This window comes from Euleptes europaea, chromosome 5, assembly GCF_029931775.1.
Source record: "Euleptes europaea isolate rEulEur1 chromosome 5, rEulEur1.hap1, whole genome shotgun sequence".
NCBI classification, from domain to species: Eukaryota; Metazoa; Chordata; class Lepidosauria; order Squamata; family Sphaerodactylidae; genus Euleptes; species Euleptes europaea.
In genome coordinates this window covers 44,879,475-44,905,612 of record NC_079316.1, presented here as the reverse complement: position 1 = coordinate 44,905,612, position 26,138 = coordinate 44,879,475, and the positions used below count along the sequence as shown (strand labels likewise).

The window sequence follows — 26,138 nt, the reverse complement described above, 5'->3', positions numbered from 1 at the left end:
GACCAAATGATGAACATTACAAATGTGTTGAAAATAAATGGGCTGCCCTGTTACATCATTTTCAGGGGAATACTTTTCACAAGATTTTAAAAAACCCTAAAGACGGGAGTGTGGCGTTGCTTTCCAATGTACACGTAAGGCAGAGTGTTTGTGGGCTGCTGCAAAGCCCCTCCAGGTTCTGAAGGAATGGAACCTTCTGGGATGCAATGGCTCCAAACCTGGGATCTAACGTGCTTTCTTGCAGCACCCTGTGCATTAAAACTAACACAATCAAGTTCTTATAACAATACTCATTAAAAATGTTCAAAGATAAGAAAGAGGCTTTTCACTGACCATATAAGATTCCTTTTAAACCCGAGCTTTAAGATGTTCTCCCAAGAATACTATCTAGGGGAGTGTGGCAAAGCTACACCACCAAATTAATTAATCTTTCTGTGTTATCATTTGGCACATCACCATTCAGGGATTTTCCAATGAAGATAAGCTGCACGTAAAAATAGTGATTTTAAAAGGTTGATGCGAGTGACCAGAGGATCTCATGATCCACCTGGCGGCCTCAACTGGAACTTCAGTTCTTCTATGGCTCCAATTATTTCCTTTCATTTAAAGAGGCACTTTATCTTGTGTTTTATCTTCTGCCATAACAATTGATAAGTCTTTCAGGAAAGGACCACCATGAGAAGGCAAGTTTCTCCAGCAAGCCAATTCAAACACCGATTCTAAGCTACATACCACCACCTTGAATTTTTGTCTCCACAAAATAGCACTTTAGGTATTCATAAGTTTCAGTTGGCTGAATTATACAAAAAAGTCTTGGATTTTCCATTTTTGCAAATCTGCTGGATCTTTTGTTAGTAGAAATGGCGCATATACATATATAAAAAATTGAACAGCTCTAATACAAGTCCTGACAACTCCAAAGTTGGTGCATTATTTGCTTTTGGAGGAAAAATGTACAACATATACAAAAGGTATTTAATACAAAGAAGGGTAATTTAAAAATTCAGAAGGCACCAGCATAAAGCCCAAGTCAGAACATAGATACAGCACTTTGCTATAAAACCACAAACTTTCAAGACATCCCTTTAAATGTTACCAACAAGCCTAAAGAGGCAAGGGAGGAGTGGAAGACAGTTTACAGGATTGGGGCTCTTTCCCCAAACCCAGAGGATAGTTTAAGCATTAAACACACACACATATACACACTCCTCCTTTTCCCCACATTCACATTCCATCTCCAAAATTCAGAGGAATCTTTCCCTTGGGTTAACAAGTCCATGCAACAACTTCGCTGAGACTTTTTTTTCCCTCTCTACCCATATTCTTCTGTCTTTAAGCAGAGTCAATGAAGTATTATGGCTCTTAGGTAGCTGGGTGGTTAACGCTACAGTACAGCTTCATCTAAACTGTACTTCAGAAAAAGGGGGTCAGAGGTACTTTCACATTTCTAGCCATCTTCCTTTAATCCAATAACTTGGAGCATGCCATTTTTTAAAAGACTGACTGACAAAAGGGAAGAAAAAAAATATTAGCACATTAACAGTAATGCCTCCCTCTAAAAGCTTGAATCTGTGGTTCAAGTATTGAAAGTGCCCAACCGAGCACCACGAGTGGGATCTGGTACAGCAAAATCATCACAAAACAAAACAAAAGGACTCCCAGGCTTAGTAAAACATGCTCGAGTTGTCTGCAAAACAGGTGAAAAAGGCCAGTGATTTAGTCCACATCTTCTTCTGGGATCCAAGAAGAGTTCACCAACACCACCACATTTTTTTCCTTGTGTGTGTTTCACGTTGGAGATTCCCCCTCCCCGCTTCTGCAGACCTTCAGCCCCTAACAAAAATGATTTATATATTATGAAGATTTTTAAAAATAAAAAAGTATGAAGGCCACAGCAGCAATGCTAACGGTTACTCTTCATTGCTTCTTTGGCCGCTAGGATCAGTGGCGTCAAGCTTGACAAAGGTTTGGCCAGTTTCAGGAAAGGGTGCTGTCAATAAAAAGAAACAACAATGAATGCAGGGTACACTTCATTTTCAAGACAGACGCTTTCTTAAATACACAACAATACATATTTCACTCTATCCAGGTTGCACTGCAGCATACGAGACAGGTGGGGACTGGGAGTGAAGGCATTCAAATTAAGCCTTTGTTCCCTGGCTCTTGGATGATGTTATGAAGTGGGGATGAAGACTCTTCCCTGGCTCCCTACCCTAGAATCCTTTCATCCAAGCGATTACTGCTTTTGTTCCCTCCTGGAGAAGCAAGCAGTGAAGTAGGAAGAGACAGGACCAACAGGTTGAGATTATAACTCTTGCACTGGGGCAAGATAGTACCAGTTGCACTGAATGGATGCAAGATACAGAGGAGCAACAAGGACACTGTGAACCTGGAAGTGAATTACTGAAGCTGTTGCTACCTTGTATAACCAAAGGCAGGTCCAGCAGCAACAGCTCTTTACCTGCATCTGGGCTCCATATGGTATTGGCCTCTGCAATAGGCAGATTACAAGAGAGGGTATAGAGGTAAAAAGCCTGTGGTCAGCTAGCTCACTACATGGCTGATGGGTGCATGAGCCTGCTTCCCCTTCTCCTCCAGGAATTGGTACATTAGGGAGTATGGAAGGAGAGAAATTCCAGGGGACTCTTACACAACTCAAGCACCCCAGCAGCTTCTCAGTGTTCCCAAGCAGTAGCACTAGGCATTAACCTACCAATAGCCTTCCTAGGTATAAAGATATTCCCTTTGCATATCCAGTTCTATCTCTTATGAATGCACAGATTTTATCACTCCCTTCATTTCAAAGTACAGTAGCTTGAACTGCCAAAAGTAATTGTCTATAACAGTTATCATTGGGCGGAGATAAGATTCTAATCCTTTACCTGTAATAGTTCTTTGGCGGACCCTCTTTTCTCTACATCCATTTCCAAACAACTATTTAGAAAGTCACGGAATATCGGGGACAGTTTCTCTGGGTTCTGCAGCTCTGGGGTGCCATTAGTTGCTATCAAATATAAAGCCTGCAAGAAAGAGATAAAAGTTGTAAAACCAAAAGGTCATTTGCATCTGAGCACCCTTGAAACACCTCAGAGGTTAATCTCAGAATTAGAAAAGAGCATCTACCTGCGGCCCTTTTACCTAGGTCCATGACTTTCAAAATATGTTTCAAACAGATGTCTTACATGAACTAATACACTTTCTAGAATCCACATAAAAGTTCTGTGATGCAGTGCATTACGGGAGAATATCAGTAGCAGTGAGCAAGCAGTCCCCTCAGGTTGCACAGAACCCACATGACCAGAGTCAGAGAACTTAACAGAGAAATGCAATATGAGCTACTGGGCTACAGCAGAGAAAGGCATTTCACCTGAGATCCTTTAACTGGAAAGAACAAGGAATCAATCTGTGACCTTCCGTATGCAAAGTATGTACTCTGCTAATGAGTCATGGCAACTCTGACCTGCTATGAAAAGAGCACATCAAGGCAAAGCTATTGGTCAACACAGCAATAACTTACCCTCAAAGGGTTTTCATTGAGATATGGAGGTTCTCCTTCAACCATTTCAATAGCCATGATGCCCAGGGACCAGATATCTACTTTAGGACCATAGGCCTTCCGTGTTACCACTTCAGGAGCCATCCAGTAAGGTGTCCCAACCATAGTACTACGTTTGCTCTGTTCTGGAGTAATCTGAGCACAGAATCCAAAATCAGCTGCAAAAAGATAAATTAAAAAAAAAACAGTCAAAATAAAATAATTTCAGTGCTGTTTGGCCATCTTATGTGGTATTAGCCAAGCTGCATTTCCAGAAAAAAATCATACAAACCCACATATTCCCTCAGTACTATTCTTAGAAAGCTTAAGCGCTGTTCTTCAGATGGTTATGGATAGCCAAGGGGCAGAAAAATGAAACTCCTCATGTTTTCAGTGCATATGACCAATTGATTAAACAGCAGATGGAGGAGAACCAGAAACCTGTTGGCCAGTTTTGGTCAGGCTATTTTCATTATGAAAACAATGGTATATATTCCCTTCAACTTCTTGCTTGTTCAGAAGATAAAACTATGAATGAATCATTCTGTTTAGATAGGTTTGCTATGGGGGGAGGTCCCCTATAAATTGAATTTTAAATAGAAATATAGAACATCACAAAACATGTGACAGTACATGAAGGAAAGTAGCCATCTTAATCATCTGTACATGTTCCAGGACAAACTGGTACTTTTTATTTAGAAATCTGTGTAACAAAGATGGACTTGCATGATTGTAATCTAATACTTTCAAGAAATGAACTGAAGAGCTATCATATTAGTATAATTTAAGGCAATCCTGTCACTCAAAGGATGTCACTGAACCATTCCTAGTCATTATCTAGCATGGGTTCTTCTTCTGTGGTAGCAAAATGTAGTGGAACAGGAACTCAGAAATCAAACTTGAAGACACCTGCCTAACCTACCATGAAAAACACAGACAAGTGAAAATGAGTTCTGTAACTTAATTCTCCCCCATTAAAGCTTCATATTTCTAAGTCATTACTTTATTAAATCGTCTATGAATCTTAAATGTAGTATTTAGTTAGAGACAGATTAACAGCACTTATTATGCAGACCTAACTTCCTTTTACTACTCTGTGGTTGCAGCTGAAATGACTTTGATGATTAAAGAAAGCAGAGTGCTCAATTTGGTATTTTCTTGTTTATATTGTTTTAATTTACTTATGCTTTAGTTTTGCACTGAATCCAGTTGGGGGAGGGGCAGGAAGCTCAGATATACTGAGGACTCTGGTCAACTGAAGAGTTTCCAACTTCAGAGTTAATCAATCAAGGCTGTCACCTGCTGGTTTACAAATGCAAATTCAAATGTCCCAGAGAGTTGCAAAACAGAACAGACCCTCCCCAGGGAACATGTATTTGGGTGAAAAACCGTCAGGTCTAAAACTACGTGTCTACAGTTTGCAATTCTAACAAACTGTCTCACTTTATGCAGCAAGCTAAGTATATATTTAAGCAGATATAAGTGTGTGTGTGTGTGTGTACACATATCTATATATATGAGAGAATGGTAACTCATTCATGTGGTACCCAGATAACTTATTCTTCTTATCTTAAACATTCTCAGCCACATTCTCTGAAATCAAAACCATCTCTAGAGGGCAAGATGTGTTGAATCATAAATTGCAGTCTTGGCAGGGAAACTAATATTTTAGTTTACATACAGTAAGAACATAGCATAAGAAAGGCTCTGCTGGATCAGACCAAGGCCCATCAAGTCCAGCAGTCTGTTCACACAATGGCCAACTAGGTGCCTCTAGGAAGCCCACAAACAAGACAACTGCAGCAGCACCATCCTGCCTGTTTTCCACCACACCCAATACAATAGGCATGCTCCTCTGATACTAGAGAGAATAGGTATGCAGCACGACTAGTATCCATTCTAACTAATAGCCATGAATACCCCTTTCCTCCATGAATATGTCCACTCCCCTCTTAAAGCCCTCCAAGCTGGCAGCCATCACCACATCCTGGGGCAGGGAGTTCCACAATTTAACTATGTGTTGTGTGAAAAAATACTTCCTTTTATCTGTTTTGAATCTCTCACCCTCCAGCTTCAGCAGATGACCCCATGTTCTAGTACAGTGATGGTGAACCTTTTAGAGACCGAGTGCCCAAACTGCAACCGAAAACCCACTTATTTATCGCCGAGTGCCAATGCGGCAATTTAACCTGAATACCACCCCCAGAGGGGGCCCAGAGGGAGAGGCTAGGGTTGCCAAGTTCCTCTTCGCCATGAGTGGGAGATTTTTGGGGTGGCGCCTGAGGAGGGTGGGGTTTGGGGAAGGACTTCAGTGCCATAGAGTCCAATTGCCAAAGTGGCAATTTTTTCCAGGGGAACTGATCTCTATTAGTTGGCGATCACTTGTAATAGCAGAAGATCTCCAGCTAGTACCTGGAGATTGGCAACTAGTTCCTTAGTGTTTTCTCTCTACATATCAAGACAAATGGAAAGGTGTTTGGAGGATGGCTTGTGGGCACTTCAAAGGTGGAATAGGACTGCACGTCCCTCCGCCCGCACAGACCCAGAGGGAGCCGGAGAGGCCGCTGGAGGGAAAGAAGGAAGGAAAGAAGGGAAGGTAGGGGGAAAGGGAAGGAAGGGAGGGAGAGAAAGAAAGAAAAAGAGAAAGGGAGAAAGAAATGGAGCGAGGGAGAGAAAGAAAAGTAGCGAAAGAAAAGGACAGAGGGAGACAGAGAAAGAAAGAGCCCATTTATGCATGGGAGGTTTTGCCTTTGATTTGCCACTCTCCAGATGCACATTTTCCCCATCCGGATTCTCAAAACTCTGCATGGGGACTTACTGATGAGTTTTGAGAATTTGGATGGGGAAAATGTGCATCTACAGAGCGGCAAATCCAAGGCAAAACATCCCATGCATGAATGGCCAGAGACAGGAAAGCCTTCCCGCTTCTCTCTCTCTCTCTCTCTCACACACACACACACACACACACAAGCCCCCCTCCTCCCTCAGCCCGCAGCAGAGAAGGGGCGCGCGCACGCAGAACAGCCCACAGCGCACGGGCGCCGGGAGACCCTTCCCTTCCTGCGGAGGCTCGGCATCCTGCCCAATGACAGCTGCCCCTGCCCAGCCGGGCCCACCACCAGCGAGGGAGGGGAAGGAGGCGCCCCAGAGCCTCCGCCTGACTTCCTGCCCCGTGGCTCGCCAGCCACCAGCCCTGCCACTGCGCCCTTCGCCTGTGTACGGGGCTGCCCCCCCCCCCGGCCGCCTCCCATGTGGCCGGGGTGAGCAGCAGCAGGAGGAGGATCCCCCACCCGGCTGGGCCTCGCTGCCACCGCCTCCACCCACCCCTTTCAGAGTGGAGCTCTTGCGGAAAGGAGGCCCGTCTGGCGCAGACGGAAGGAAGGAGGGAGGGAGCCCAGCCTAGCTCAGCGCCCCTCTCTGCCTGCCTGGCTTGCCCAGGCCCCTAAGCCCCCCGCCCGGAGGGGATCTCCCACCCGGTCTGCCTGCCCCAAGGGGGGGATGTGGTGAGAGGCGAGCGAAGTGGGGCAGAGGGCGCCTCCTTCACGCCCACCGGCCAGCCTCGCCCCTCCGCCCGTACAGGCCCAGAGGGCGCCGGAGAAGCCGCCAGCCATTCCGAGTGTGGGCGCCCGGCTTCTGTTCCCCGCTCTCCCACCCGCCTGGCCGGCCGCGCACGCTCCCTCCAGCGGCGGCTTCTGTGGGAGAGTCCGGGGGCCACCGCCAGTGATGTCGGAGGTTCCCCACCCCTGGGCTACAGCCTCACCCATCTGGAGAGGGGCAGAGCCGGAAAGGCCAGAGGCTTCGAGGAACCGCACGTGCCGGCAGAGAGGGCTACGCGTGCCGGAAGTGGCACGCGTGCCATAGGTTCGCCAACACAGTTCTAGTATTATGGGAGAGGGAGAACTGCTATACACTTACTCAGTTTTACTGATCCATCCATTCCCAACAGCACATTATCACTTTTAATATCTCTGTGTATCACCTGATTGGCATGAAGGAACTCCAGTGCCTGCAAACACTGTATAGGGAGAATGGATTGGATTATTGTCAAAATACATTCAAACTTTACATTGTCAGGCTATCTTTAGCCAGCCTCAAATGATTATTTGCTTATTAGATATTTATGACTACCCTGAATATCCAATACAATGTTCAAGGTGCCCAAGCTAACTATTAAAAGACCTCTTCACTGATATCCAAGATTATCCGAAATCCTGAAATAGCCTAACATACCTAATAAAAATGTTTAGCGAAATCTGACTAATTAGAAGAATAAACTCTTTAATTTCTGCCTAGAAATAACTGGGTCTTCTATACATAATTAAGTTCATAAAGATTCTATGAAATGAAGGAGTCTCTCTCCACTATTCCTGAAAACCTGCTCCTCAGGGTCAGGGGGAGGGGACTGGTCCTCAGGAACAATGTGGAATATGGTATGGGAAGCCACAATAAGGAGAAACTGGCAGAAAACTCCACCTATCTCCCCCCGCCCCAACTCAGGGTATGCACTCAGGTTTTCCTAGGCATTTAATTGCTGAGATGTCTCTTACAGCTATCAAAACTCTTTGAAGATTTAGAGTATATTAAATTTTGCAGTTTGAGTCACAACAACCAATAGGACTGGCATGCTCACGGATACTACCAAATGACCATTTCAAATTCCCGAATTAAAAAAAAAAAAACACATAAGCCAGAATGGTAAATATATTCCTACCACAATAATTTAAATGCATCTAAAATAAACACCATTAACATAGAGAAAGCAATGCTTTTCCTTTCTCCAACCACCACCAGGGGATCACTCACTTCTCTGCAGACAGCAGCAATCTGTGCCTCATCCATGCAAGTCTCTGTAACCACATCTGTGAGAGACCCACCAGCCAAGTACTCCATTACAACAAACAGTTCATCTCCAACAAGGTAACTGAAGATACAAGTCAAACAGAATGACAAAGTTAAAACTTTAGCATACTAAGGTAACAGTCTGCAGGGTAAAAAAAGTTACATTAGATATAAAGAAATTAGATTGTTTAACGGCTTCAGTCTTCCAATAAGTAATCCATGGTTGCAAGAGGAAGATATGCACATCTCTTACCAGAGGCAATTATTGGGTACTGGAGGATTCACCATTTTAAAATATGTTTGTTAAGTCCACAACAGTAATAACTAAAGCAAAACAGGTCTCACTGTCCTCATTCAAAGGTTCCTGTATAACCTACATTTATTATGTATAATGATACAGAAATATCAGAGCAAACATACTGCATATACCTTAGGAGAAAGGGTGATTTTCAGTTTATTGGTATATTTACATCCTCCCCTTCCTCCAATCTCAAATCGGTCTTACAGTGCTATCATATTTACATTCACTCAGAAGTCCTGCTTTATTCTAGCGGGGTTACCCTCAGGTAAGTAGGCATGAGATTTGCAGCCTTACTCTCACAACAATCCTGTTAGATAGGTTAAGCAGATTTAAAAGATTTATCCAAGGCTCTGTGGCCAAGTAAGGATTTGACCGGGAATTTCCCCCCCATGCTCAAACCCAACTTTCTAAACACTATATTGCATAGTTACCTGTCTAAAAAGTTGACTATGTTTGGGTTCTTCAATTCCTTCATTACCAGAATCTCATTGATAATTAACTCCTTCTTGGGCTGCTTCTGAAGATTGATCTGTTTAATAGCAACCTGAAACGTTGAAAAAGGAACAAACACAGAAAAAGTTAACAAAGAAAGGGGCCTGTCAAATTCTTGAAAGACTGACATGTAAAGGGTTACAATAAAAGGCGAGTTGTAGCTTTCCCGGTACAGCTTTTCCTGATATAACCAATAATTGTTTGTAATGTGCAGATACATCAACTTACCAGTACAACTGTCATCATCCTTACATGCATATGATGAAACCAGAAGCAAAAAGAAAAAAGTCTGTTTTGAGCCAGTCTCAGAAAAGCAGCTTTGCTTGCAGCATATTATAGTGATGGCAATTGTTCTGGTATGCTGAAAGCAAGGCAGCACATTCACAGCTTTTCAAACAGAACATTATTTGCATCCCCAGCACTATCAAGGCACAAAATAGCAAGTGACAGCCAAGCATAAGATGGGATAAGCACACCAAATATTAAAATAAGGGACAGCTATATCTCTCATGGTTTTTCCACAGAAAATGGATTCTGAAGCATTTGAGAATCTCTGCTTAAATTCAGATTCTTGAGGAGATCTGTCTTATTTTCAGAAGGATTTTCCTTCATCTCTAGCAATGAGCAAGTCAGCAAGTTCTAAAAATCTGGAGGTAGGAAGAAAGGAGTCTGATGGGTTGGCTGGGAGTGTGGAGGAAATAAGGTGTGTTGTTGGCAGGTAGAATCAGTGGTAGAGTCTGTGCTGAGGCCCTCAGTCGTGATTTTTGGAAGGAGGATGGGGGGGGGGGGAAGTCTTAGGAACTTTTGCTATGCCAATACAGAACAGGGCTGTTTTGCTAGGAGAGGTCCAACACAGGAATGTGCTACTGAAATCTTTAAAATAACCACACTGGGGGGGGGGGAAATATAGCTAAGAAAAGACCAATTTAGAAAGTGGTAAATTAAGAATGAAGTTTATGAAGGCACAGTTACAAACAAGAGTATAGGATAGTGATGTTTTCGTTGTACGACTGGACTCCTAAATAGTAGCCATCGCCTCACATATGGAACCAAGAAGGGGGATAAGATGCAATTCCTTTGCCCCCTTTCTCGGCTCAACAGCAAATTCCTAGCTCCCCTCCTTCACAATCCTTTCACTGGCTAAAGCAAGCCCCGCCTGAAGGATAGGGTAGATTGAGCTTAGAAAATGTATGCTATAGGATGAAGGCTCTCTGAGCCTAACATGTTCACCTGTGTTTGGACTCCTTGCTATCTGGCAGTCAATGTTTCCATTAAGACATGCCACTTTACTAATATATGGAATGATATGGTAAATAGATTGGGGATTTAATAGCAGTTACTTTGATCTGGGAAGAGGCAACTCATATTAAAACCAGAGGCAGTGGGAGTACAGAAAATAAGTATATACCCAGTTCTCAAGTAAAGTGAAGTTTTACAAAGGCAAAAAAATATTAAGCGTTTAAATTGTGATTTTCGAATCCACTACTAAAAGGCACTCCATGCACTTGATCTTCAAATGAGATCAAATATGCTTTGAATACCATCACCAGATTCTACAGAACGAAGTAATTACTTTTGCTAACAACTATGAGAAATTTGCTGCTGGGGAGTGATGGCAGAAATAAGTGTCACTGGTAAAAAAAACTTCATTCAAGTCTGTCGATTCAAACTGAAGATCCAAATTCATTACAAGGTACTTCACCCTTACCTCCTGTCCTGTTGCCACATCTATGGCAATGAAAACGGTACCCGAAGCCCTATTAAAAAAAAAATGGAATAAGGTACAAGACTTCAGATATTTAACATACATACACACTCTTCAACAGGCAAAGATTTTCCCAGATGATTTCATTTAACATTTTATTTCATTTTTTCTCCAGAAAACCAGACACTGAATTATAGGTAAAAGGAGACATGGACCAATGTAACATACATGTGGAAAAAGCTAAAACATGCCAATTCACAAAATAATTTAATTGATTACCATGGGCATAAATCAACTAGCTTGAACAGTTAGGCAAATTCATTGCATCTTTCTTAGCCACACACAATACCGTTTCCTTTCTGCCTAGCTGTTGTGGGACAGACTTATTTTGTAAGGCGCCTAGAAATTTGGTCATTATTTTCTCCCTCATTCCATGATGTTATGCGGTCAATATCATAGTTCATAAAGGGATCATTTTAGAATTTACAAGTCTGTCCATATCTGGTTACTACTGCTTTCTCTAATCTATTGCTGGTATTTCTTGTTTTGTAAACAGTGATAAAAAATGTCAAGAGGAAAAAGAAAACAGTATTGCAACTAACACTTGACAGTCGGTTCACACAGATCTTACTTAGAAATACTCACCCCTGCCCTATTTTTTCATATCTGGTATATTTTTTCTTGGGATCTCCTATACTCACAATAGTTCCTAAAAAAAAAAAAAAATTCCATATGCAATGTTAAAAAAACCTCTAAGATTATCTAACTCCAGTACATATTTGCCACTGATTTGGGAAGCTGCATTACCAACTTTAATGGAAAAGAAATACATAACTGTTATCCAACACTGTATTTTTTTTCCAGTACTGAGGCACTGATCTAACCCTTTCTAAAAGCTAAGGATTATTAATGCACAGTTCTTGCAGTGCTTAAAAAGCTTCACATATTTTATGACAGTAATCCATGCAACATCCCTGAATGATAAATTAATATTATCCTCATATTACAGATGAAGCCTGGGGCTGACAGGCAGGCAAACCACTCTCAGCCTCAGACCCCCATCTTCAATACGGGGAGAACAGTGAATTTGTTGTTGTGTTAAGAGCTGAACCAGCAGTCTCATGGATCACTCTTAGCCAATATACTACACCAGTTCTTGTAAGAACCTCCACTTGCTTGTATCTTACATCACAATATGATCTGTAAATATATCATTGTAGCATCTGAAGATAGCCTGTAGGCACTTTTGGAATTCTGAAAAAGGGTATTGGTTACTACTACAAAATGGCTGTCATGGTCAGCAATAACCCTTCCCCATATTTTAAAAGAAATACCAATGACATGAAAAATGAAAGATTGCATATTTTTGTAGGGGTCTAAGAAAAAAATCAGATAATGAAGTAATTGGCCAAGCTTACTAATATTTTAATAAAACATGGTGGGTGGTCCTTAATTACCATCTTCAAGTATATATGAGATAAAGGGATCCTGATCAAGGAATCTGGTGTAAGCCAATACTGAGTCCATAAGCCTGTGTACAATGGACTTTATTGATGTATGCATGAAGGTATTTTGGATGTGGCAAGTACTAGAAGGGTGGACAGCGTTTCCCTGGCTAAATCTGGCACCATTCTCACCAAAATCATTCACACCAAGAGAAGTGCTCACAATTTCTATGAAGGAATCATGGAGCAAAAAAATATAACTAGAAAGGCCAGTTCATCATAGAGAATTCTTAGAACATTTAACTCCAGGTTGATCAGGGTCTATCTCAATTTTAATGGTTTGTTTAAAATTTCAACTTACTTAGCTTTTCCATGATTTCTTCATCTGACATTTTAGTTTTCTTTCTCTGCTTATCAGCTGATTTTGCAGCATTGTCACCCGAGTCACTAGATGGTGCTGGGATGGGATCTATTACTGACCTCGTGTAAATCTGTAGAAAAAAGATCATAATTGTTACTCCATGGTGTGCCTGAAACTAGCTCTTTAGCTTCAAACTACCCTAGATGGTTAAGATTTCTGGCAGAGGGCTTATCCTTTTTAGTCAACATGTATCAAATACTAATAGATTCTATTGACTAAAATGGAACTGTCTCGGTTCTGCAAGTGTTAGGATGTTGTTGTTTTTTTAAAAAAGACAATTGACCTTACAAATGCTCCTTTAGTTTCTTGCTGTACTACGAATCCTATCAAGATCTGAGGTTTCCCATGAATAAGATAATAAGAGCTTTCCTAAATTATTGTGGCTATTTGTAGATTTCACAGCACAACACAGGTACAATGATTTGGTGCAATACTACACTGGTAGTTTTTTTGTTCCAAATTAACAAATTGTCAGGTTCTCCAAACTCTAGATTCAAGTGTTCAGGATAGTCTCTGTCCCTAGTGTCCAAGTAATGCCATAAATACATAATGAGGTAGGTCAGTAGCCTATGTACAATCTGGAGATTGAGACAGAAAAGGAAGTTACCTAAGGTCACTGAATAAATTCTGGCAAAACTGAGATGTGAACGAGATGCTTGTTAATTTATAGGATGTCTGCAGAGAGCTACACAATGAACAGAGCAATAAGATAAATGGTAAAACTATAACTAACTGATTTGGTATGATCTGGCCGTGGAGCAATAATTGGAGGGGCAGCTTCATCATCCTCTTCCTCTTCAGTTGTTGTAGAAGGCTCTGATCCTTTTGCATTGGGCTGTAAGAATTTTTTAATAAGAGGAAAATAAAAGAAATAAAGCATTGTTATTGAGTCCTTAGAAAGTTCACCATGAGATATATGCTAGAATAGTGACCCAGAACACTACAAGAGTTCAGAATACCATATGCCATTCCAGTTGTTAGAAGTCCTAAACTGACATTTGGAAAGCTTGCACCAGTGTTGTCTGTTCCACTACTTCTAATGTGTTGTATTTCAAGGTTGCATAGGGTCTACAGAAGCGGAGTCCAGTGTACACAAGTCAAAATCATGGAAACTGTTCAACACACAATAGAGGCATACATTTTGGCCTTGCACATCCTCAGTTCTGTGCATGCAGACCCCTTTGCAACCATAAAACCCATGGACAACACAAGTGATAACCAGGGTAGGAACACAATGAAGGGCAAGACAGGATGGGGCAATCACAATTACCCACCATGTGCATATTCTTAACATCTACACAGGACTAATGTTTATGTTCACTGTGAAAAATCAAGCAGGTCCAATAGTCTGCATTTTTAAAGTACTGAAACATATAATTTGTGTTAGACACCTAATATTTATGAACAGTTTGGTATGGATATAACTATAAGCCCTGATCACTACGTAAGCAGTGATACCTCTAATACTAGAAGTGTGGCTTAGAAAGAATAATGATTTAACTATAATTAAGTAAATTAAGTTCTTCCAGTGACTTGCAACTCAAAGCACACAACAAAAGCAGATACTGCATTCAGAAAAGGCCTTCACCATCTTTCCAGGTTACATCCCTGATGAGCCATCATGGCAGGTCATCACATGTACTGGGGTACTGCATGATGCCAAACTGGAGCCTAGCAGAACTGATCTCACTCAAATAAGTGAGTACTACAAAGCAAGTCAATTACCAGTGTGTAATTGAGAAATTACCAGTGTGTTGTAAAATACCACACACACACAGCCATGTAATGTTTAAAAACACCAAGAAGGATAGTTACCTACAGGTAAAATGGACCCACTCACAATCCTGTATGCTTCCAAGTAATTGCTGTATGCTTCAGATAAGTATGAAGATGTTCTCATCATAACTGACCACTCAATCCTATGTGCTATTGAGCTGGCATGGCACCAGATAAGATGTGGCTGTGAGCTGGTTTATAATGTAATGCTTAGCATTACATGTTTTATGAAATAGAACGATATTGTCTATCAAGCTGCTACCGTAGCCTAATATTATTGGACTGAATCAAGCAAAAGAGCACTCTTGAAAAGGCTTAAGGAATAATGAATGCACTTACCGCAGGCACTCCTGAGGGGAAGCCATCTTTGTCTAGGAGAGAGAGATTTTGAAATTATGTCAAACACGCACACCAAGTTATTTTAAACTGTCTGTTAATATAGGAACATCGATGCATTTGAAAAGTTTTGAGACCAGAGCACACTTACTGCAGGTGTTCCTGAGGACTCTTATTCCAGGGGATGGGGGGATTAAATTGAAATGTTAGCTATGGATATTCTAGCTTTCTTTTACCTCAAATTACTACATAATATAGTATGTTGTCTTAATTTTTCCACACAAAACCAAATAAAGTGTATATAGCTTCTGCATTAAAAAAATGATGCTAGAAAGTAAAGCATTTTTATAGCATGTAGTGGGAATTTAAAATCCAGGAAACATATTTGTCTCCTTATTTGTCAATATTTAGAACAAGTATGGACCCTGGGTGTTAATTTACATGATTGTATCTGGGGCCATATTACAGTGCTTTTTTGACAACATGCTGAGTGAGATTTGCAGATTAGGAACTCAACTGAAATGCAGGATGATTTCAGAACTGAAAAGTTGCTTCCATCCTTCTTCAGACACTATAATTCAGAAATTATTATAATCTTTCTGAACACCAAGTTAATCTAGGTGATATTTAGGATTTCATAACCCCTTTGCCACCAACGCTATACATGGATAAGAATTGCCCAGTCCTATTATTAACAGCAGCATACTAGGTTTGGGAGAAATTGCAGTGTATTTACACCACTTCCAGTATCTTTACACTGCCTATTTATCTGTTAGGAAAATAAGTAAAACCTAGGAAATATATCAGCATTCCTATACACAACTCACACTTACACTGAGCTAAATTTAGTTTGATTGCAAGAACATCTGGACAAGGGAGAGCAAAGCAACATACAGTTCTTTTAATAGGTAAATCTTCATATGCCAATCTGGCTACTTAACATCTTCCCAAAGTTCCTCCACTCTTGCAAGTCAAATCACAGTACATAGACCTTTTCTCGTACCTCAAGAAAGTATACAATTCAATAAATGGCCTGTGATAACTTGAATGGCCCTCCCCAGGTCCATTGTTACTACTTTAGATTGTAAGCTCCTGTCGTTCTGTAAAATGTCATGATCTAGGATGACAATGACTCTACCTAATAACATATTTATGAAGTGCCTACAACTGCTAAGAACAATGACCAAAAATAAAACATGCCCTGTTGGCAAGCTTAACATAGAGTTTTTTGGTTGAAAGTATAAAAACAGACAAAAGGCTGAACAGAGTGTGGAAGGGCCTTCCATATTAGTGAACTGCAAGGGGAAAGGATCACAGATAGAGAGTAGGAGGGTATCAACTTCCATTGAAACTGAAGACTCAGGACGGACAAAAGGAAATACTTCTTTATTCAACAAGTGATTAAAATGTGAAATTTGCTGCCACAGGATGTAGTGATCGCTACAGTCACAGATGACTTTAAAATGGGATTAGACAAATTCATAAAGGTCTATCTATCAGTGATTACTAGCCATGGTGACTAAAGGGAACCCCCCTCCCCAACACTCAGGGGCAGTAAACCAATGAATACCAGTCCCAAGAGGAAGCATATTCCCCCTGATGTCCCGTTGGCCCTCCAAAGTAACTGATTGGCCACTGAGTTGGACACAATGCTGAACGAATGGATCACTGATCTGGTGAATGAGAAGGGGAGGATAATTAACACAATAAAAACGAGCGATAGAATTATTTATGATTATGCTACCCTATGCTTTTCTTCCAATATTACTATCCCCTGCTAACACAATCTCACTATCCAGCTCTCTCATAGGGAGGTATCCAGTCCTCTGGATCAGGGTTAAGACTAGAGTACTACCTCTTGGCCATAGATCTCCATGACACTTTCTTAGCTTCCATCTGGGTAATCTTTAATTTTGCCAACTCTTTTTCACACATCTCGTTCATATACATCATCATCAGCTTTTCCAGTTTCCTACACATACCTGACCTTGTAGAACTTCATTACATGTTACATGTCTCATTTAGAGGGAAGTTTTACCACTGATCAAAAGTAGCCTGAATTTTCCCATGAATTTGACCCAAGTATATTCAAGTCTCACCTGTAGCAGACAAGCTCAGATACTTCTGTTTTGCCGTGTCTTTAGAGTCATAGAACTTCAACACATCTAATACAGCCTGGGGGTTCTTCTTTTGTTCTAACTTGGTGATATTTGAGGTCTGTAGCAGCCGAGCCCACTGCTCTGGCATTCCCTGAGAACAAAAGGAAAAAAATTACAATAATTTAAACTTGAATTTATGATCATATATAATCACAGATTAAGAGTTCAATCACTGGCTTAAATTTCAATAAGTGATGCAAAAAAAGGTCAAAATAATCAGTTTCCTCTTGCTGTATATTCTATCGGTACACTGAAGAAAGCAGCATTGGACATCTTCCACCTCTACCCCAGAGAATTTAGATTTTGTTACAGGGTCTATTTTAATTTTAATTTAATCAACTGCAAACAGGGGTTTCATTTTTCTACTAATACCCTATAGGAATAACAGGATAAATTATTGTTCAGTAAGCGTTACAGAGGTGAAAAATGAAAACCTCCTATGAACGAACACTTGCAACAAGAAAGGGAAGGGGGATCTGAAAACATTCTTTCTTATATTAGCAGTATGCCAAGCACACTCTTAACACAGCCAAATGTGGTATACTTACAGTGAATTCTCCAGTAACAGCATCAAAGCCAACATGAATAGTATGTTCAAAGTCTGATGGGGGAGAAATTTCAGGCCTTTCTTTTTCCTTTTTTCTGCTGCCTACAAGAATAACAAAATATTTCACAAAATATTCAGCACAATGCAACAGTTACATAGTCCCTTTTTAATGGAGTAAAGCTATCCACAAACATTTAAACATCAAAGAGATAGCTGCAGAAGTGTCCCATTCTACTACTGTATATGACAAAAACAAAAGACACTATGCAATGCAGAAACGACGACTGTCATGTATAAGTATCATTATACAAAAATTCAACTAACATGGACCAACATATACAAGACAAAGTGCAAGTGCATTAAAATCTCCCCAGGTTCAAAAACTCACTTTAATACCTTCATCAGACTTCAAGGTTTGTTTTTGAATGTCCATCTCATTTATTCACAAATCGAGAAACCAGATGTTTGTAAAATGATCTTAACTTTGATATAAAAATACAGAAAGCAGCTGGGTCTCCTGCAACTTTGATACACCATGAGGCGGCAGACAAAAAAAACCATCCTGGCCATGCCTTAATTCTTATCATCTATCTAACTCAAGCCTCTTTTGTTTAGGGCCCTCTTTCTTACTACAGGTTTCCTAGAGAGCCTGCTCTTTTTCTCTTTTCCCATTCTACTACTCGGCTTGTATACCACATTTCAGATAACTTACAAGGAATTATTGTGGCAGTTTTGATACCTTCCATGAGTAAGTTAATGAAGTCCAAACATTTTGTGTAACTGGTAAATTCAACTTGCATCCTAGAAGTAAAGATACAATTTCTTGGTTGCTACTCACAATTAATCTAAGGCTAATTCAAGAAAGGTAAGGGACAAAAGAACTACCACAGACCAACATTCCATCTCATGAGTTATATTGCTTGCTGGAGTATTATGTGCCAAATGAGACATCCATCTAAATGGAAAAGTGTCCCATTACTTTTCTAGTAATTAGGGTATCTCTAAGGTGCTATGGAAGCACCTTAGTATCAATACCTCCATGAGAAAGTCCAGTGAGCATTTAATTTCATCCAATATTTAAGAAATGTTTTATGGCCTGTTGCCCTTGTTTAAGAACATATAATGATTTTAAATCAAACACAGGTTTAAGTTAGCCTAAAGATGTGGCCATTTGCACTACAATTCAAACTGGAGTTTGTTGCTAAAGCCTCTAATGCCTCTGTTTTTAATACAGATTTATGACTACTCATGTTTTCAGAGCAAGACAGAACAAAATGTAGACTGAATTGTGTTTTTTTTCTTAGACAGGACACATACTTCCCAAAAATATATCAATAATATAGATAAACTGACAGGATTAAAGAAAAAAAACATGTACAGCACTGTTGCAAAAAAGGACAATAAAACTCATGATGTTTTAATGAAGAACACTGATCTAAATAAGACGTTTTTGAAAAACCACTCTAGGATATTTTGAATGTTGCACTCAGAAAAATGCAACAATCTAATCAAAATGAACAAACTTCTGCTGAGTTACAGGCTAGACATGATAAATCTTGACAGATTACTTAGTGGGTTCCCTAACAAGCAAAAAAAAAAAAAAAAAAGATTTCCAGGTACTTACTTTTACTCTCGGTTGTGTGTGTTTTTTTTAACAGTTATTTCTTCATATCTGATATAAGAGTACCTTAGAAGGTAATGCTGTTGATATTTAGCTGGACTATCAGCCTCCATACTTCTATTTCAAACCAGAAAGTGACCATCTGAAACTGGTTTCTACGTGTCAGCTCACATAAATATAATGTTTTGGAAGCAAGTATATTTGAAACCTGTACTTTTCAGCTCAAGTCTAAGCTTACAATTAGGTGGGCAGCTAAAGATGATAATGATACATATAAAGCAGGGTAAAGAGGTAAACACTTTTTCCTTTTTCTTGGTCATTTTCTCCAAAACATTTAGCTAATTTTCTCAAATCCCTCTCATATCCTCCAACCCTCAAAACACGCCTCACACTTCAAATGGAACAGGCTAGTAACACAATTACACTAATTTTAGCCAAAAGTTAACTTTAGAAACATTTAGTAATGCAAAGGCTTGTACATCTGCTATGGAGCAATTAGTCTCTTCTGGAGGGACCCTCACAGATCACTGACACAGCACCTGCTTTTCAGGTACAACATGCTAGATTCAATCCCCAGCATTTCCAGTTAAAGGATCTTTCACAGCAGAGCTGACAAGGACCCCTGATCTGATACTTCGATTAGAAGTTGTAAATCAAATACTGAACCAGTCTTAGCATGAGTATATGTCAGAACTTTGCTTTAACAATTCGGGCAGAATGTATAGGTGAGACAGACCTGTTGTGCTAAGCTGCCCTTTAATTCCACAGGCAGTGTAAGGAGCTACTTCTCTTTCCAGCCCCACTTGGAAAAGAGAAACTTGTCGAGTGGAAACTACACCGTCCATCTCCTCCTTCACGGACAGACGGAAAGACAGTCCCAAAGTGCTGCTTCCAGAAGACAGCTTCAAAGATGGCAAATTAGTGGGGGGGGGGGGCAAGCCTTTTGGGCTCAGGAAAATGGTGAAGGGCGCAGACAGGAGTGTCCCCCCTCCACCCCAAATCATCCTAAACCCAATCAGGCTTCTGGGGATCTAAAAATGCCTTTCCCCACAGCTGCTCTGTGACTACCGGTCTGGAGAACCCAGACCAACCTAACAAAAAATGTAACATGTAGTCTGGCCTTGGGCTACAGGGTTCCACGTGAAAGGATGTCCAATGACTGGTTAGACTGATCCACCGTTTATTTAATTAAAAGAATGCTATGCCGCCTTTCCACCCAATTCAGGATTACCTGGGCAGTGAACGTTAAAACATTAAAACATCTGAGATATTATAAAATACAGCTACACACAATATTTAAAACAATAAAGCATAATAAACACAAAATAAATAAACACAAAAACACACAAACCTGAAAGAGGGCTAATATGAGTTAGTGAGGGAATGCCAAACAAAACAAAAAAGTCTTTATCCATTGGTGGAAGACAATGATAGAAGGAGACAGACGAGTCTCCTTGGAGGGAGTTCTCAAGTTTCGGTGTCATGACCAAGAAGGCCCTTTCTTGGGCTACCAGTATCTAGCTTCAGATGGCAGGGCACCTGAAGCCAGGCCTCTTAAGATGATTCGAATGGTCAGGTAAGTTCATATGGGAGTAGGCAGCCTTTCAGGTATGCTGGCCCCAAGCCATGTAGGGCTTCACAGGTTAATTCAAGCACCCTGAGTTGGTCCCAGAAACAAACTGGAGCCAGTGTAGACGGAATATGGCAGGAGTTATATGGTCCCTATGAATGTTTCAGTCAACGTTCTGACTGCAGCATTTTGTACCAACTGTAGCTTGTGGACAGTCTTCAATGGCAGCCCTGTGTAGAATCCATTGAAGAAATCTAATCTAATGTTACCAGGGCATGCACCACAGTGGCAAGATCTTTCCTGCCCAGAAAGGGCAGTAGCTGGTTAAGCAGCTGAAGCAAGTGAAAGGAGCTCCTAGCCACCTGTTTATCAAACACCAAGGCTGGGTCCAGCAGCACCCCCAAGCTATGAACCTATTTTTTGAGGGAGTGCAACTCCATCCAGAGCATGAGATATGCCCATTCCCAGGTCAAACCTTCCTTCCACTAGTAGCACCTCCACTTTGTTGAGATTAAGTTTCATCTTGTTAGCCCTCGTTCAACTCAAAATTGCCTCCAGGCACCTGTTCATGGTTTCCATGGTTTCTCTGGAATTTGCTGGAAGAACAAGATGGAGCTAAGTGTCATCTGCATATTGGTAGCAATTCAGCCCAAATCTCTGAATAACCTCTCCCTCACAGAGAGGCAGGTAGTAAAGTAGGAACTAGCTCCGCTTTGTTCACCCAGGCATATTCAGCAGAGATAGTTCCATCTCTCTCGCCTCCCCCCACCATTCCTGAGACAGACAAAAAAACAAACAAATACCTAAGCATTTCAGCTGCATTTGCCCAGCTGAGGGAACCATGGTGGAGCTGGCTGTTATTTCTCTCTTTCTGTCCCTCTCCCTCTGCTATGAGGAAAGCACACAAAGACAGAAGCGGCCAGCCCACCATTGAGTTTGCCACACAGGAAGTCACCTTCCCAGACTACTGTGTTGAGTTTTAATGCAAGAAAAAAGACACAGCCATCATAAGCACTGGGTAACTCCTCTTCCTGGCAAAAAGGAACCATGTCTTGAAGCCACAAAACACAGCCATCTTACCTTTTTCAGTGCCAGAGAAAATAGAGATGATTTTGTTCCTAGGTTTTTTCTCTTCTGGCACAGAGGGCAGGGGTTTCAAGCTATGATTAGCACACAACGGGTCTTTGCCTCCCGAACTGAAAATAGTACTGCTCATCCGAACAGGTGGTGCTGGGGGCTTGTCTTCAAGTTCTCCGTTGTCAGACATGATACTTAATTGCTAGACAACACTCTGAAATTGAACAGTAACACAGTCTGTAAAAATACATCTGTATAATAAAACCATCTTACATCTTGTTTACTCTCCTGCCATATTCAATCTCTTTTTCACACCTCAAATATTCTTCTAGGGGAAACAGACTTACACAAGCTCAAGGACATAGTTAGCACATAGGATGAAGAACTTAGGTGCCAGGCTTTAATTATATGTGTTTCCCTTCCCTTTCCACTATTCTACCAGACATCACTGGATGGACTTACCAGATTTTGCTCATCCTACTTCAAAATGGAAGGCAGCAGCCTAGTGACGGTGTTGTGAAGAAAATGTAACTGGACAGAGAGATGCCTTTTAATTTAGTGTCTTGATTTCCATGCTAACATTTTTTCTTGGGGACGAGAACCTGATCTATCCCACAAGGCTTACAAAGCCTTGCTGCCAAAGCAACAGCCAATCAAACCTCCAATGGCCAGAAGCTCTGCTGGGCAAAAGCCCCACCTGCCCCACCATTTTCTAAAAGCTCTCAGTGGTCTCCTGGAAAGGAGATAGCGGGTGCCATGGTACCCACAGGAGCCACATTGGGGCCCTTAAATAAGACAAAGGGTACATTATGAGCTGAGTGAGGCAGTATATTTATTTGAAACAATGTTCAAAATGCTACAGCAACTTTCAACTGATACAGATGTTGCTGTCATATATAAGGGTATTTGTAACTTTTTAAAAAATACACATGAATGTTAACCTACCGAAGTTTAATGTTTTAAAAGCAAAGAACAGAAAAGTTTAAACACAAGTGTTTAACTGGATTAAAGTTCAATTATTTTTTCCAATACAAATCAGTTTCTGAAAGATTAATGGCACCTCATTCTGAATTTATTTTCTCAATGGACCAGAAAGAGTGAAACAACATTAGCTGTTTCTTAACTTGTTTCTTGATTTGGTGTGCAAAGTCTAGTTCTTGCATATGAAGGAATCTGAAGCAGCAAAGAGGATTTATAAATTATACTGGAATTCTAATTACCTAATACTTTAGATTGCCTAAAAGGTACCTAAAATAATATTTCAAAATGTTGCCTTAAAAACATTTTACGACAGAATCATTTACATGATTGTTCATTTTCTTAAAACTGTTCCACTTTTACCATCCAAAAAAACTAAAAATGCTGGGGAGAGGGGGTCCTGGATCCCTCCTAAGCATTCACTTAGCATTTGTCTTTCCACACTTTAATGAAGGAACACTTCCCCCCTGCAATCTCATTCGTAATGCCCCTGATCCCATTTCTCCCCAATCTGTACAGAACCAAGATTAAAAGTTATTTGATATGGGATACTGAAATACATTTTAAAAGGCACTTTAGCTCAGAGCAGGAGAAGACTGCGGTAACTAAGAATCTTTCTCCAATTATTTTAAACTGACCCAATTTGCATTTTATTCAAAACAGCTGTCACGTAATGTTAAGTACATCCAAACCAGAACTTTTTCAGAGAGAAACAATTTAATAATTCCCAAAAACTCTAGCTCCATGATGCCTATGTAAATGTTCCCTATCCATAAGATGAATACGTCTTGGATTCATCATCATAGGGGAAAGATTTATACAATCTAAAGAGAAACCAGATTTGGTCATACACCGTCAGATTCTGAATTTGCAAAAATCAAATTGCAGTATTTGGTACAGGAATAGAAATAAGCCTAACTTCAGAACTGTATCACACAGTTACGGTCACAACATATACTGGCTGGTATTAATGAATTAAATGGCAGCTTACAAATCATAATTAAAAACATGACAATTTAAAAACAACAGACTAAATCCCCAACAAAACCCTCTCCCCCCAAGAGATACCTGCAGTTATATTCCGTTTAAAGCCTGACGAAATAATGGACTTGCAGAGCCTCCTAAAAAATTCTAAACGTGAGACCCTCCCCTTACCTCCTCAGGGATCCCATGCCATAGAGTGAGAATGACAAAGGAGAAGCTATGAGCTCAGCTTGATACCAGCTGGGCTAGAGTAAGTGAAGGAACCACCAAGTGGCAGCCTAAGGAACACAGTTGCTGCATGGGGATATAGGGGAGGAGATGCTCCTTTACAGTGCATTCCTAAGGAGAGTTACTCCAGTCTAAGCCCATTCATTAGACTAACTCTCCTTAGGAATGCACTGTTAAAGATATGGACCCTAGACTGATAAGGACTTTAAAGGTCACAACTAGCATCTTTGACTGGACTCTGAAACAAACTGATCATTGATGGAACTGTTTTAAGATACGAAAGATATGTTCCCAACAACTAGGCCCTGACAATAATTGGGATGTCCTCATGGGCAGTCCAACATAGAGTACATTAAAGTAGTCCAAGTGCAAGGTTACAAAAGTATAGGTCAGTTTGGCCAGGTCAGCTGCATCTAAGAAATGTTAGAGTTGGTGAACCAGATGCAGAGGAAAGAAAGCACCCTTGGCTACTACCCCAATCTGCTTTTCAAACAGCAAAGTTGGATTCATGGGTAACCCCAAGCTCTTAACCTAGGGTCCATTCTGGAACCAAGCACTGTGGGAAAAGGCTGCACCCTCCCTCAACTAAGTTCCCTAGTTGTCACTAGAAAGGCTGGGCTACTGCCACTGAAGCCAGTATTTTAAACTTTACCATTGGATTAATATTAATGCTGTAGTTTAAGTAATTAGCTGATATACTACTATGACAACAGCAGTCACGTACTTTAGACTAAAAACATTTATATTTGTGCATTTTAAAGTACAGGCTGGACCTTCCCCACCAAGAAAGTCTGCACAGGTGACAGCACATCCTTGATTTCTGAAACTGCCAGCGCTATAATTAGAAGGGGACAAAGCAAATAGCTGACCTTTTACATAAGCAATTCTGAGCTGTGCAACTGCTCTGCACTGTTTAATGATGTGAGAGACAGAACCAGTCTTTGCTCATTTTTCTTAAAGAAGGAAGGCTTTGGCCTCTATGTCCTGACTGTTGGCTCTCCAGGGCAACTGGTTGACTGCTGTATGAAACTGCATGCAAGACGAGATAGACCACTGGTCTGATCGAGCAGGGCTCTTCTTATGGTTTCATATATACAAGTTAAAAGTTTGATGCTTCCCTCTCTCATGCAAAAAAGCACTTTTCTTTTTGAACTGCCTGCACCCAGATTTCAAATAGCTGCACACTGCCAGCCAGGCTACCTTATGTTTTGTCTTTTTCAGCTACAGAGGACACTCGCCTTTGTCTCAATGTTTGACGAAACTGAACCCTTACTTTATAGAAGTACCACTCAAAAGGTCCTTTACCAAGCTTGCTCATCATGTAAGAGGAAATCCTCTTATGTGTGTATAGTCTTCTTAAAAACAGGAAATGAATTACAACAAGCCATTTCAAAACACCAAGTGAAAATTATGTACAAAATGTAGGAGCAATAATAATGCATAAAAATACAAAGTATCTCCTTCCTTCTACATAGTGGCAATGCAGTATCTGATTAGGATCTGCAGTGCTTTTTAGGCCTGCCCTAAACAATTTCACTGCCCTTGCTGGTTTTGGTACGTTCATTTCTGTCTGCAAGACAACTGAGTACTGAAGTTTTTACAATATATAAATAGTGCTTCACTTGGCTAAATTAGCAGGTAAAATACAGGAGACTGAAGTTATAATCTTCAAATCACTTATGCCGAGGCATGTCTAGCAACTTCCATTCAACCCAAGAAAAGATTTCCACCACTGGGCAGCAGAGCTTGGTGCCGCCATCACAGAACACATTGGAATGGCTATTTTTGATGTAATGAATATTGCCTAAACTGATGCTGACCAAATAAGTCAACAATATTTGAAAAATAAGTATGACTAAAAATTGTTTTGCAGACAAGGAAAAGGCAGCATTATGCCCAGGACATTTATAGCACGCTGAAACGAACTCCCTTCAAATCCATCCTTCGTAATCTACCTTTCCTAAAGCCTTGATCTCTAACACTTTCCCCTCTTGATATTCATTCCCAACTGAAACAAAGTTTAGATGTACATAATTAAATCTAATTTAGGGGGAAAGTTCCAACTTCTGTTCCACATGTGTAACCACTAAGACAGATTCATATTCCATTACCATGCATGTAAAG

At 40.6% G+C, this 26,138-nt stretch overlaps 1 protein-coding gene across 1 annotated transcript; it reads right to left on the bottom strand.

The window, feature by feature from the left end:
- Nucleotides 1-1,815: 1,815 nt before the first annotated feature.
- On the bottom strand, nt 1,816-22,031 carry PAK2 (p21 (RAC1) activated kinase 2). Its single transcript, XM_056849305.1, has 14 exons — nt 21,828-22,031; nt 17,558-17,658; nt 16,950-17,100; nt 14,854-14,885; nt 13,472-13,573; nt 12,679-12,808; nt 11,518-11,581; nt 10,876-10,924; nt 9,107-9,219; nt 8,339-8,456; nt 7,451-7,550; nt 3,518-3,714; nt 2,883-3,020; nt 1,816-1,990 (listed from the first exon to the last, which is right to left on the bottom strand). The coding sequence occupies exons 1-14, from the start codon at nt 22,012-22,014 to the stop codon at nt 1,904-1,906; spliced, it is 1,569 nt and encodes a 522-aa protein (XP_056705283.1). The 5' UTR covers nt 22,015-22,031; the 3' UTR covers nt 1,816-1,903.
- Nucleotides 22,032-26,138: the final 4,107 nt, after the last annotated feature.